This window comes from Ischnura elegans, unplaced genomic scaffold (assembly GCF_921293095.1).
Source record: "Ischnura elegans unplaced genomic scaffold, ioIscEleg1.1, whole genome shotgun sequence".
Taxonomy (NCBI): domain Eukaryota; kingdom Metazoa; phylum Arthropoda; class Insecta; order Odonata; family Coenagrionidae; genus Ischnura; species Ischnura elegans.
The window spans coordinates 130,847-144,360 of NW_025791676.1; the positions used below are offsets into that span (position 1 = coordinate 130,847).

At 48.1% G+C, this 13,514-nt stretch overlaps 3 protein-coding genes across 3 annotated transcripts; 2 read left to right on the forward strand and 1 right to left on the reverse strand.

Moving 5' to 3' along the window:
- The first annotated feature begins 4,998 nt into the window (after nucleotides 1-4,998).
- LOC124173432 (histone H4-like) lies at nucleotides 4,999-5,397 on the forward strand. The gene has a single exon (XM_046552914.1). The coding sequence runs from the start codon at nucleotides 4,999-5,001 to the stop codon at nucleotides 5,395-5,397; it is 399 nt and encodes a 132-aa protein (XP_046408870.1).
- An 830-nt stretch (nucleotides 5,398-6,227) lies between these two features.
- Nucleotides 6,228-6,721, reverse strand: LOC124173419 (histone H2A). Its single transcript, XM_046552902.1, has one exon. The coding sequence runs from the start codon at nucleotides 6,714-6,716 to the stop codon at nucleotides 6,342-6,344; it is 375 nt and encodes a 124-aa protein (XP_046408858.1). The 5' UTR covers nucleotides 6,717-6,721; the 3' UTR covers nucleotides 6,228-6,341.
- A 193-nt stretch (nucleotides 6,722-6,914) lies between these two features.
- LOC124173424 (histone H2B) lies at nucleotides 6,915-7,344 on the forward strand. Its single transcript, XM_046552906.1, has one exon. It carries the CDS (start codon nucleotides 6,933-6,935, stop codon nucleotides 7,302-7,304), a length of 372 nt encoding a protein of 123 aa, XP_046408862.1. The 5' UTR covers nucleotides 6,915-6,932; the 3' UTR covers nucleotides 7,305-7,344.
- The last annotated feature ends 6,170 nt before the right edge of the window (nucleotides 7,345-13,514 follow it).

The following is a 13,514-nucleotide window of genomic DNA, read 5'->3' on the forward strand; positions in this document are numbered from 1 at the left end:
TCGCCGGTTTAAGGACCATAACGCTTGATCCGTTGTCTTTTATACCATACCAGTAATATCGTACCATTTCGGAGCGTGTTGATTCGTGCTGCCGACCAGGGTACGGAATCGTACCATTTCGGAGCGTGCTCTCGGAGAAAAATTTTGCTCGCCAAAATTTATTATATACGCTGGGTACGGGCCACCACCCGGCCAGCGCGCCATAGGCGTCGCAAAGAATGGCCAGTCTCACTGCCGTGACCCCTGAGGTCACCCGAATAATGGCGCTAGCCAAGCAGCAAAGCCTTATGGCTATTTCAGCTGCACCTTCGGCACCTGCCGTCAACCAGGAGTCTCCTGAACCTCTCCCATGCCAACTGGCCATCACTTCATCCTTTTCGGCCGTTCCCGGAGGCGCCGTTGCTGCCCCTGATGCTGCCCCTGAGCCCATCCCTGCCACCCCTGACGTTCAGCCGTCCGCCAGCTCATCCGCCATCCCAGCCCTGATGTCGCTGCCATCGCCAACCGCAGCGGCAGCCGCCAAATTCGCCCGCCAGGCCCTAAAGGACCCAAGAAGGGCCAAAACCACCTCTTCGGCGGTAAGTACTGTCCTCCCTCTCGCACCAACAATGCCGCTTAACAATTCACAAACACCGCATGACCAAGAGAACGAGGGCTTCACCCCCGTTCATAGAAAAAAGGCCGCTAGGTTAGGAGGGCGCCTAACGCCAACGGCCCAGGTGAATATAGCAAATCAATTCCAGCCAATTGCTGACAATTCCGATAATAATGTATCAACTGAATTACCTAAGACACCCAAAATGCCTCTAATTAATGTATACGGTGTTTCCGAGTGGGTTCCGTTATACGAGGCGCTATCGGCTGCACTTGTCGTGCCGCCAAAGTGCCGCTTGAGAGGCCCTAACACCGTGGCCATCAACACCGCGTCGCCACCTGACTACAACAAGGCCAGGAAGATTCTGCAGGAGAGGGGACTGGAATTCACCTCATACCAGGCAGCCGATGACCGACTGACCGAGTATTGCTTCAGGGACATCCTGAGTAACACCCCAGCTGAGGCTGTTAAGGAGGCCTTAGAGAAAAAGGGCTTCAAACCGAAGTCTGTGGTGCAGCTGTCAACAACGCGGCCCACTCGGAATGACAAGAGTAATGGTATTAACTCTGTTCCCCGGCGCCTCACGCCAGTTTATCACGTTATTTTTACGCGAGAGTCACAAAACATTAATCTTGAAGTACCGTTTTATTTGCTTGGTATGCGAGTAAAAGTGTCTCCTTTCCAAAAGTCTAAAGGCGTGCTCCAGTGCCACAAGTGTCAGGGTTTCGGGCATAGCAAAAACTATTGCAACATTCGGCCACGTTGTGTCAAGTGCGCCGGACCGCATGAGACGGCCGTATGTATAAAAGACAGCCGCACTCCCGCTAAGTGTGTAAATTGCTGTGGTGACCACACAGCCAGTTACCGCGGCTGCAAAGCTTTTAAGTTTGCGCAGGCGCAGAAATTGGCTCGCGAAAAAAAGAATTCCCAAGGATCAGCCCGAGGGATCGCTTTTCAACCCGCTCCCATTCCTACCTTCAACCCTTGGTCACGAAGTCCCGAAAAGGACCAAGATGGCTACCCCTCTCTAACCCAGCCTCGCCCAAGACCTACTCCCACTGTACCCCAGCCGGCATCCGCCGACACTCAATCTTGCCCGACCCAACAACCCGCAAATACTTCCTCCGACAACCTTTTCACCTTCTTCTTGACCATCAGTGATCAATTGAGTCTTCTAAAGACGACCAATGAGAAGAAATTGTTTCTTCTCAGGCAGATGTGCGCACTGCTCGAGAATGACAATTAATCGACTCGGCGGTATTAACTTATTCTGTTGGAATTGCAACGGTATCCGACGCCGCCAACAGGAGTTTCTAAATTTCATAAATTCTGGCACTTTTGATGTGATCGCCCTTCAGGAGACGCATCTAATTCCCTCACAACATATTCATATTCCCAATTTCAAACTCTATCGGCGTGATCGCTCGAACCGTAGCGGTGGAGTGTTGATCGCAGTAAAATCCACCATCAAACATAAAGCACTGCCTTCGCATGCCTTTAGCACATTAGAAACCATTGGTATTTCTATTCCTACTCCAACGGGCGATTTTTATATGTATTCTGTTTACCAACCCGCGGCCAAACCTCTCCAGCGTGACGAAGTTTGTTTCTTGTTATCCGCCGACGAAAAAATCATCGCTGCAGGCGACTGGAATGCAAAGCATGTAGATTGGGGCTGTCAACGCACTAACGCGCGTGGGACGATTCTTAACAGTTTCGTCTCTGATGGCGCGTGTAATGTCGAAGTGCCGCTCACGGCGACACACGTTGATTCCTTTGGCAACATGGATATTCTCGATCTCTGCGTGACAAAAAATATCCACCGAATTTCTACTCCCAAAGTAATTGACGATCTTTCCAGCGACCACTTCCCGATCCAAATGCATGTTTGGTGTTCGCCTGAAGAGTTCACTCCGTCACCTTCAGTGAAAACCAATTGGCAATTTTTTGTCAATCATTCTAACGATTCCTTTTCCCAAATTCCAATCCCAACCTTAGCCACCCCTGATGCAATTGACGCGCATGTCGAGTTAATAACATCTAAACTCCTTGACGCCCATGCCCTTGCTTCCCTTCCATACTTCCGGCCACCGGCCGATCCAAATATCCTTCCTGACCATATCCTTGAACTCATGAAGGAACGAAACCGAATGCGTAGACGATGGATTCGGAGACATGACGTTACTGACAGAAAACTTTACAATTTTCTTGCCGCTCGAGTGAAGCAAGAAATTGCACGACATCGTAGGGAATTATGGATGAACAAAATTAATTCTCTTTCTGTTGACGACAACTCCATTTGGAAGTTGGCGCGTTCCCTGACTAAAAAAGGGCCGTTTCAGGTTCCTTTGCGACAAAATGACATGTTCATCCATGACGCTAAGGACAAAGCAGAGATCTTAGCTGACGCCTTTCAGGCCACAATGACACTAAAAGCTGATTGGTCGGTGACTGACGACGACCAAGAAGCAGAAATAGAGTATTCAGCACTTGCAAATACTCCTACTCCTCCATTCATTCCTGCGACTGAGACTGAATTGAGATTACTCATCAAGTATCTCAATCCAAGAAAAGCGTCTGGACTCGACGAGGTGTCGAACAGACAGCTGATGAATGCACCAAGACCTGTCATTCTCCATCTCCTAGCGCTGTTTAATAACTGCATGGCCGCCAGTTATTTTCCATCTGCATGGAAAGCAGCGCGCTTAGTCCTCATTCCTAAACCCGGCAAAGACCCTTCCATTCCTCTAAACCGCCGCCCAATTTCCTTACTTTCGAACATCTCAAAAATGTTCGAAAAAATCATCAAAACCCGTCTCGACCTTTACTTACGGACAAATGACGTTCTCCGCCCGGAGCAAATGGGATTCCGTAAAGGAATCTCAACTTTGCACCAAGTCCTAAGACTAGCTGAATTTGTTGCCCAAGGTTATCAACGCCGTATGTATACGGCAGTGGTTTACCTCGATGTCGCCAAGGCCTTCGATCAAGTGTGGCACAAGGGCCTAATTCTTAAGCTTTGCAGGGCAAACATTCCGCCCGATCTCTTGAAACTCATACAGAGTTTCCTGCACGAGAGAATATTCCAGGTAGCTGAAAGCGGTGAATTGTCGCAAGCGAGAGAAACAAACTGTGGCGTTCCCCAGGGCGCCATTTTGTCACCAACAATCTTCAACCTCTATGTCAATGACCTTCCTTCTTCTCCACAAACTCAAACTTTCATGTTTGCCGATGATACCGCAATAGCGGCTCAATCCTGGAGCGGCATTTACGCTTTGCGTAAACTTCAAACCCATCTTTCTCTTCTTGAAAAGTGGACTGTTTCGTCGAAGATGACAATCAACGCTGCCAAAAGCAGTCTTGTCGTCTTTCAACGACGAAAAAAACCTATTTCCAATTCCCTTACCTTTAATTCCTGCAAAGTACCAATGGTTTCAAAACACAAATTCTTAGGGTTACATTTCGACTCCAAATTACTCTGGTCCGCGCACGTAAAGCAAGCCTTGAAATCAGCAACAGCAACTAGGATAGCTCTTAGTTGCTTTCTAAATTCGCGATCTGCGATCGCTAGAAAGGACAAGGTGACGCTGTACAAATCCTACATTCGACCTCGGCTGCTTTACGGGTGCGAAGTGTTCGGCAGCACTTCCCTTACGAATATCAAACGCTTAGAAACATTCCAAAATCGTACTCTGCGCTACATCACAAACCAACGTAGACTCATACCAATTACCGAAATAAGACGCGCTCACAAGGTACCCAAGATACACGAGTTCATCAAGTCACAAGCTGTGCGACTTCAGAACTCCCTTTCACGCAACCCGCTCACAAAAACTCTATGGGATTACCCAGTACATTTTAAACGCTTCAAAAGCTACAGACTTCCAAAAGAAATATTATTTCGCTAATACCGAATTCTTTCCTATGTCTTTTCTTTCAAAATAATTAGTAGTATTGTATTGTTGTTGAAAAAATAAGAAAATATACTTAAAACAAAAAAAAATATATAAAATTGTTCAAAATCAAGCAAAAAAAAATAATAAAAACTTGATAAAATGTACAAAAAAAAATAATAAAATGAACAAAATGCATTGTATGCAACAAAAAAATGATAAAATTGTGTAAAAATCAAAAAAGAAGTGTCATAAAAATATTTGAAATGTCATTTTGGGGCCACTCAGGGCCGTTTCACGGCTTCAGTCGCCGTTAGTATGTAGTCTTGTTAACTTTAGAGTGCTTTTGCACATGCTCACTAGAAGCCTGTCTTTCTAATTCTCCTTCACTAACACTGGAAAGGTAACACTGGTCCCTATACACTTAAATCGTCAATTTTCCCTGATTTTCGCACTTGCGAAAAAATCACCGCCGCCGAAGAGGTGGTATATATACTCACCGGAGGCTGGATGGATATTGGGTATAAAAGCCCCATCAAAATTGAGAGGATCGATCGATCGAAGCAAGCACGATTCTCTCACCGAGACAGCAGCAACATGACCGGACGAGGCAAGGGAGGAAAAGGCTTGGGGAAAGGAGGCGCCAAGCGTCATCGCAAGGTTCTTCGCGACAACATCCAGGGCATCACCAAGCCGGCCATTCGCCGTCTGGCCCGCCGCGGAGGTGTCAAGCGTATCTCCGGACTCATCTACGAGGAGACCCGCGGTGTCCTCAAGGTGTTCCTTGAGAACGTGATCCGTGACGCCGTCACCTACACCGAACACGCCAAGAGGAAGACCGTGACCGCCATGGACGTCGTGTACGCCCTCAAGCGCCAGGGACGCACCCTGTACGGATTCGGTGGTTAGATTTCCATCGCGGCAGCAGCCCATTACATCTGGCAGCTGCAGCATCATCGAATAACAAAGGTCCTTTTCAGGACCATAGAACATGCAGGATATTATTTGCCATTGCTTACACTCGTCGCAATCACAGAAATGTGATGTCATCGATAATACATGAGAACTAAGGTACTGGTTGAGTAAAGAAAAAAAAAATTGATGGAATTGTCACATGACAAGTTACTATTATGCGAGTAAACCAAATACTTTCATTCATATTGAAAGTTGATTGAGTAAACTGCTGAGGGACGATCAATTTGTTTCTATTTCTTAATCCAACCCATATTACCGACTTCAACAATAATGGTCACTAAGTGTTCTATTTCCGGTAGTTATTGTTACATTTTACAGCGGCACAAGCCGTTAACAATGTCGTCCATTGATAGTGTTACTTAGCAACGACCAAACGCCTTCGTCGATTTTCAAACAATTCTTCGACCGAATGCGGTGACTATGACACATTGTTATACATCGCCTATCTGTTGCTTAGAAACGCACTGCTGCCAACATATTTTCAAACTGCTACATAGCATTCGGACTTTTTGGATATCCATTCAAATGTTCCTTTTACAAGGCGAAGCTATGGTATTGCAACATGTTTTTCCCCCATCATAATACTAATCCCTTAATTACTATTCATTCATCATCACAGTTTCTCTAACTCTGTTGGTATGCTTTCGTCACACTTGCTATCGTTCTATTATGTTATAATTTTCAAATTTTATAACCACTTGACAACTCGATCCACGACCTCTCCACCAGAGAAACAGAAAGTAATTTCTAGACTTTTTATGTGCACATTCTGGGAAGAGTACCAAATTCTTTGACATAGTCGTAAGACTGACAGACCTAGATGGTTTGCGGTCCTAAAAAGGACCATTTTTTTTATTCTCTTCGTAAGAAGAGAACGCTTAAGCCTTCTTCTCGGTCTTCTTGGGCAGAAGCACGGCCTGGATGTTGGGCAAGACACCACCCTGGGCGATGGTGACGCCAGACAGGAGCTTGTTCAACTCCTCGTCGTTGCGGATGGCCAGCTGAAGATGACGGGGAATGATCCTCGTCTTCTTGTTGTCACGGGCAGCGTTGCCTGCCAATTCCAGGACTTCGGCGGCCAGGTACTCCATGACGGCGGCGAGGTACACGGGGGCACCGGCACCAACGCGCTCGGCGTAGTTGCCCTTGCGGAGCAGACGGTGGATACGTCCCACGGGGAACTGAAGTCCGGCCCTGCTGGAACGGGACTTGGACTTTCCCTTGACTTTGCCTCCTTTTCCGCGTCCAGACATGTTGAATCGAGTTGCTTTCGGCGGTACGGTGTAGACCTCTCGACGAAATGTTGATTAGAACCGTGTCTGTGTGGCTTATACATTTTATGGCCTGCCGCTGGCCGACTGCTCCGTCTACTCGACCAATCCGGTGTCGGCGAGTCCCGACTTCACGGCATATAATAAAAATCTAGCCAAAAATTTTCATTCTCGCTGCTACGCAACGTTGGTACCAACATGCCACCCAAGACTAGCGGAAAGGCTGCCAAGAAGGCCGGCAAGGCCCAGAAGAACATCTCCAAGGGAGACAAGAAGAAGAAGCGCAGGAGGAAGGAGAGCTACGCAATCTACATCTACAAGGTCTTGAAGCAGGTCCACCCTGACACCGGTATCTCCTCCAAGGCCATGAACATCATGAACTCCTTCGTCAACGACATCTTCGAGAGGATCGCCGCCGAGGCTTCCCGTCTCGCTCATTACAACAAGCGCTCCACCATCACCTCCAGGGAGGTGCAGACCGCCGTCAGGCTCCTGCTCCCCGGTGAACTGGCCAAGCACGCCGTGTCTGAGGGCACCAAGGCTGTGACCAAGTACACCAGCTCCAAGTAAATTACTTGGTAGCGCCCCAACGGCCCTTTTTAGGGCCCTACATCATTCAGTGTGATGTTTCCATTGCTTACTTCAACGACAAAAACGAAGTTCCACTTTAAAATTCACAACGGTAGTCCATATCTCATTTTCAGTGCTCAGAAGGTCCTAATTGTTATGATTACTCCTTGGTTGCCATAGCAACAGATTGTTGATCATTCATCAGTTATTTCATTCCAACAGTCGGTGATTGTTGGCGTCGCATTGTCAAAGCGAAGTGTGACGGTGTCTCCGGGCTCTCTCAAATGTTCAAGTTCAAAAATCGTTTTTCCACGAGCATAACAGATACAATGTTCCCACAAATTAATAATTTATGCAACATTATTTTCTCTTTCCTTATCTTCATGGCAGATGTTTTTCCTTTCCCTCTATCGCGTACATGAATTTCTACTATCGCTATATGTAAAGTCCTCCGTAACGTCTCCACAGTTCCTCGTTGCATGACAATCCGTCCAGTGCGTTCAAATTTTGTCTACTTGCAGCCGCACGAGACGATCGTTAACGTTATTTCCTTGTTATGACAACAAAAGGCACTTTGTAACTCAGAAAACTGGTGGGACTGTTTCTCTTACGTCAAACCGTTTGTCCGTTATTCCATCATTTTCAGTTCACTCCATATTCCACGTTGGCAGCCCATTGTAATCCATCTTCGAAAGCCTCTACTTTGTCACGGGAGGTCCGCGCTTCAGCTGTCTTCCTTTCCGCAACATTTATGAAAACTAACTCTTACAGATCCATTTCCGAAACTGATACTTTTGAAATGGAAATTTTTTATGCGCCGTTGATGCTCAATTTCATTCCTGTATGACATTTCACTCCAAATTGTTACAAAGTCAGATAGTGAACTATCGAATCTAATCACCGAATGAGTATAACATTCTTCAAAAGCCATACATATCTTCGCCAACGGCCATACCGGACGGACGTGTTTGCGGAGCGCTCTGCTAGCCCGAACGCGAGATAAGACACCCGGCCGGGAGGCCTGCCTCGGCCGCCCGCGCGAGGCGACGATCGCCCGTTCTGGCGATCGTCTTTTGTTTTTTCGTGTGTTTGACGATCGGAAAAAATTTCCGGAGCAACCATGTGATTTCTGTTTTTTCTCTCTACCGACCTACGGGCTATAGTTTAGCCACAGTGAAACAGTGTTTGAAGGTTTTTCTTTAGTTTATTCTACGAGTGGTGATTAAGTTACTTTTTTCTTTGTTTTGGTGAGTAGCGGAGTGTGCTCGCCCCTGCCTGCGCGCAGTCTGCGCCGGGCAGGATTATCATCAGCGATCCCCTTTTTTCTTTCTCCCCAATTTGTTTCGTGTTCTTCCCCCCCCAATGTGCTTATGTTAGTGTGATGATGGAAGTCAATCGCACTAACACGATCGTCATCACGACGGAGGAAACGGCGAGATTCGCTACACCGCTGGAGGCGCACGTTTTTGTAAAGAAGACGTTGGGCCTCGCGGTGGAGGATGTCGACGGTATTCAGATCGGTTATAACCGAAGGAACATATATTTGAAGTTGAAAAATGAAATTATCCTGAAGAAGGTCTTAGAAATGAAAACGAGAACGCTACCTTTTCCCACCCAGGAGGGAAAAATCATGACGGCCAACATAGACTCCACGGACGACGCCCCTGTCCTCGTAAAAATCATGTGCCTGCCGCTAGAGATGCCCATCGCAGTGGTCACCGATGAGCTCAGGCGATTTGGCGACATCAAATCATGCTGGGAAGGGGTGTGGAGGGGCAAGGACCTCCTCGGTGGCACCAGAACTGGCACCTTTTTTGTAAAAATGGTTGTTAAAGCAATATCCCCTCCTACCTCAACTTCAGAGGCCACAGGGCCCTGATACTCTACGAGGGGCAAAAAAAGACGTGTGCCCGGTGCCACGAGGAGGGCCACGTTCGTAAGAACTGTCCGCGAAACGACTTTGGAAGGCGTTTTGCGGATGTGGCAGCCCGTTCCCCCTCTGCACCCGCGGACGACGAAGAGACAACAGCTGACATCGCCCAGCATCTTTCAACGATGGAGGATGAACCGTCGAAGCCTATCCCTCCAAATCCGAAGAGACCCCCTTCCCCCGGCTGACATCATCCCTGACCTCAACCCCGACAGCTCAAAAAGCAGAAAATAGCCGACGAGGCCTCAAAGGTCTCATACTATACGCCCACAGAATATCCCCCCCTCCCCCAACGAGTGCCGGCCCCTGACCATACAAATCGTCATATCCTCGCGTCTGTTCGGGTCATCGAGTCCTTTGACCAGCAGACCGACGACGAAGGCGACCCAAAGTCTTCCAAAGAAGCGCTGATGGACACCAGCGGTGCGGAACCTGCTACAGAACACGTGGCAGATAACGCAGCGGAATATGAGGGTGAAATAATAGAAGACCTTTTCACCCCAAACGAAGTAATTACCATCAGCACCGTCACTTCCCCCTCTACCTCCCCTACCTCCCTTTCCCTTCACAACTCCTTCTCCGACCTCTCGCATATCAGCGAGAGCGACCCCATCCCATCCCTCACCCTCGACATGGCGGAGAAAGGCGACCGGCAGGCGACGACCTCCCCCACACGCTCGCCGTCCCACGGAGCTGTCCCTCCCAGCGGGAGTCTAAGTGGCAGCGATGCCGAACCGGAGCGGGGTGTGGGAGAAGGCGGAAGCAGCCAAGAGCAGCCGACGGATTCTCGACGCTCACGCCGCCGATCCCATAACGGGTCGTCGAGACGAAAGAGCAAACAAAAGACGGAAGACGTGCCCCCCTTCTTCAAGTTCGATTCCCACGTGAGTCTTTCTTCCCACTGGCCCGTAATGAAAATTCTTTCCTTAAACATTGCGGGGATTTATAATCCCCTTAAGATAAATTTAATTCTAAATTTCATAAAAACACAAAATATAGACATCGCATGTATTCAAGAGTCAATAGAGGGGATCATTTGGCCTGACCCCCTCTACCGGTCCTTCGCCAATTGCGACGGGCCGGGCCGAGGTACGACTATTTTAATTAAATCCGGGCTTCCGGTAAGAAATATCAGATTCCACCCCTCAGGGAGAATAACCTCCCTAACTGTATTCGACATCCATGTGGTAAACGTCTACGCTCCTGCGCATGTTGAGCGGAGGGTGGACAGAGATTTGTTTTTAAATGAAACACTGTTGCCGTATTTACATGTTTTTACTGGGAAAGCCATTCTCGCGGGGGATTTTTAATTGTACTTATCGCGGCGAAGATCGTCAATCTTCCCGCGCTCGTATCGAACCTCCGAGCCGGGCTTTTAAAATGTTAAATAGATTCTGTATGTTTAACAGATAGTTTTTTAAATTCCAATTCTGACACTGTGCCATTCACGCGCACGGGCCCAACATCGCGCTCGAGAATTGACTTCATCTTTTTATCCAAAGCCCTTAAATCCTTCCCTCGAACCCCGTATTTATTGCCAGTGTCTCTCTCTGACCACTGTGCCCTTATTCTAGACCTCTCCCTACCCTTACCTTCCCTCACCCCCGGTCATTTCCAATGCAACTCCCTTTGGCGTCTAGATACTCGACTCTTAGGAATGTCTGAGTACATTGAGTTAATCAGGGCGAAGGTAGTTCAGCTGGCTGACTCCTTCGACCCAAACATGGACGCAATTATATGGTGGGAGAGCATCTTCAAGCCCAAGGCTACCCTCTTGCTGAGGAAAATGTCCAGGCAATGGAAAAAACGGAAAGATGCCACAATAAAATTTTATAGGTTGGCTTTGAAAGAGCTCATTACCTTGCCTCGCCGGCCTGATAACTATTACGCCATGGTGCGAGAATTGAAAGGCACTATTCTAACCCATGAAATTGCTCGTTACTCTCCCCGCAGCTGGCAGCGGGAGATAGATAAGGAGGGGTGGGGCCCGCTATCCCTCTCTGAGCTCAAGCGAGTAATAAGAATGAAAAATAAGCACTCCACTGCAAATATCGACCGCCTCATGAGTGAGGCGGAGGGACATTTCAAGGGCACATATGACGCTACCCTGCTTGGAGTGATGCGCACTGCCCCCCACTCCCCGCCTTACCCACGCTCCCGCCTGATGAGTCCCTCGAGCTCGAAAGCGCGATCCGAGGGGAGGAGGTGGAGCTGGTTCTCCGCTCCCTCCCTCAAGGGTAAGTCACCCGGCTCGGACGGGCTTCCCTACGAGTTTTATGCCGCATGCTGGGACATTTTAACTCCGGTGTTGACGCGAATTTTTAATGATTTTTATATTTCTGGCGGCGAGTTGGCTCCAAGTCAGCGGACCGCGGTGATTACCTTATTGCCAAAGAAGGATCGGCCGAAGTCGTGTAACGACCTACGGCCGATCGCCCTATTAAACTGTGATATTAAAATTTTTAGCCGAATTTTAAAAAACAGATTCTCGGCCGTTGCCGATTTGATTTTAGACAAATCCCAGTATGCGGTCTCTAAAGAACGTAGCATCCTGGATGCTTCGGCTTTGCTGAGAGACCTTTTTATCACGCCAAACAGTAATCCTTTTTATTGTGTTTTAGCTATAGATCTCAGCAAAGCCTTTGATTTTATTAGGATCGAGTTCATTTTAACTGTTTTAAAACGAATGGCTTTTCCTGATATTTTTACTAATGTTATTAAATTATTATACACTGACGCCACTGCCTGTCTTCGGGTTGGGGGAGGGTTTTCAGGGCCCTTTTTAGTCAGGAATTCAGTCCGTCAGGGGTGCCCCCTATCTATGGCTCTCTTCGCGGTAGCCATGGACCCTCTAATTAGAGGATTACAGCTGGCGGGGGTTGGCATTGAGCGTTTCGGCTCAAGATATACCGGGATTGTGTACGCCGATGACATTACTCTTTTCATCGACAATCACGAGCAGATGGAGTCTGCTCGTGAGGTAATCGAGGCGTATACGGCGGGGGGAGTGGAAATTAACCACGTTAAAAGTAAGGCGATTGTCTTACAAGGGACACCCCCGTCTAATCCCTGCTGGAAGGTGACGCAGGATCCAGTCAAGATTCTCGGTATATGGTGGGAGAAGCCAATCCCCGCCATGCTCGAGCATAATTGGGATGAGGTCCTTCAGACAATAACTTTTAATATTCGTAAATACACTTGTGTCTCCCTGCCCCTGACGGCTAGGGTTAAATTAATTAATACATTGATTTATCCGAAGATTTGGTACGTGGCGCATACATGGCCATTAACACGAAAGCACCATGCACAACTTGTTACACTTACAAACAGCATGGTGTGGCACAAAATGCCACGAAAAGTGAAACGGCAACAGCTGTATTTGAGTCGCGATAAGGGGGGGCTTGACCTTATTAATGCTGAAATAAAAGCGCGAGTGATCCATTGTAAGATCGCTTTTAAGATTCTGGGAGGGGACTCGCCGGAGAGGAGCGCGTTGCTCAAGGCGGCATGGGCTGCCGGCAGCGCCTCCTCTCACGAGTTAAAAAAATCGCTTGCATCAGCGCGGGCGGTTGCCGACATTGTTCGCCCGGGCGAGGCATTCTTGGTCAAGCGCTTGTATGAACGGGTTTTAAGGGGAGGGGAGGGGGGTTCTGCGCCCCCCTCCGCCAACTCGTGGAGGAACTGGGCGGCATGCAGGGTGGAGGAGTGTGTCGCCAGTGTTATGTTTGGCGTGATTGCGGGCCTTCAGCTCACAAGGGTAAATCTTTTTAAAATGGGTCTGGCTGACGCGCCCCTCTGCCCTGTGTGTAATCACATGGATGACCTGCCCCACCATGTCCTCGGCTGTGGCGATAGCCCGAGGGCATGGAGGGCTATTAGAGATATTTTTTTTCATCTAGATTCCTTTGGTACTTGTCCTCGGCTTGACGACCATACACTCTTAACTTTGAATTTCAAACTTTTTCCTTCTTTTAAAACCAATGCACTTTCGGCCATCATTTCTAAATTTACCTTCTTAACATTACAAAGAAAGCCAGTGGGAGAAGGGCTCCTAAGTTTCGTGTTGTGTGCTCCATTACCCGGCGCACCGCCGAACTTTCGTTCCTTTTTAAAAAATGTTTTCATGGAGATCGTGGACTTTGACCCCGGTTAATTCAACGCCCAGATGGACAAACAAATGATGTGAATGAGAAATGGAATGACAGAATAAATTTAGGGAAAAACCAGATGGGAAGCTCTTAGACCGCATTTTATGCTTGTGAGCTCAGAAAGTTACGGTG

Coding starts and splice junctions, on each gene's coding strand:
- LOC124173432 (XM_046552914.1), top strand. CDS start 4,999: ATGGATATTGGGTATAAAAGCCCCATCAAAATTGAGAGGATCGATCGA.
- LOC124173419 (XM_046552902.1), bottom strand. CDS start 6,716: ATGTCTGGACGCGGAAAAGGAGGCAAAGTCAAGGGAAAGTCCAAGTCC.
- LOC124173424 (XM_046552906.1), top strand. CDS start 6,933: ATGCCACCCAAGACTAGCGGAAAGGCTGCCAAGAAGGCCGGCAAGGCC.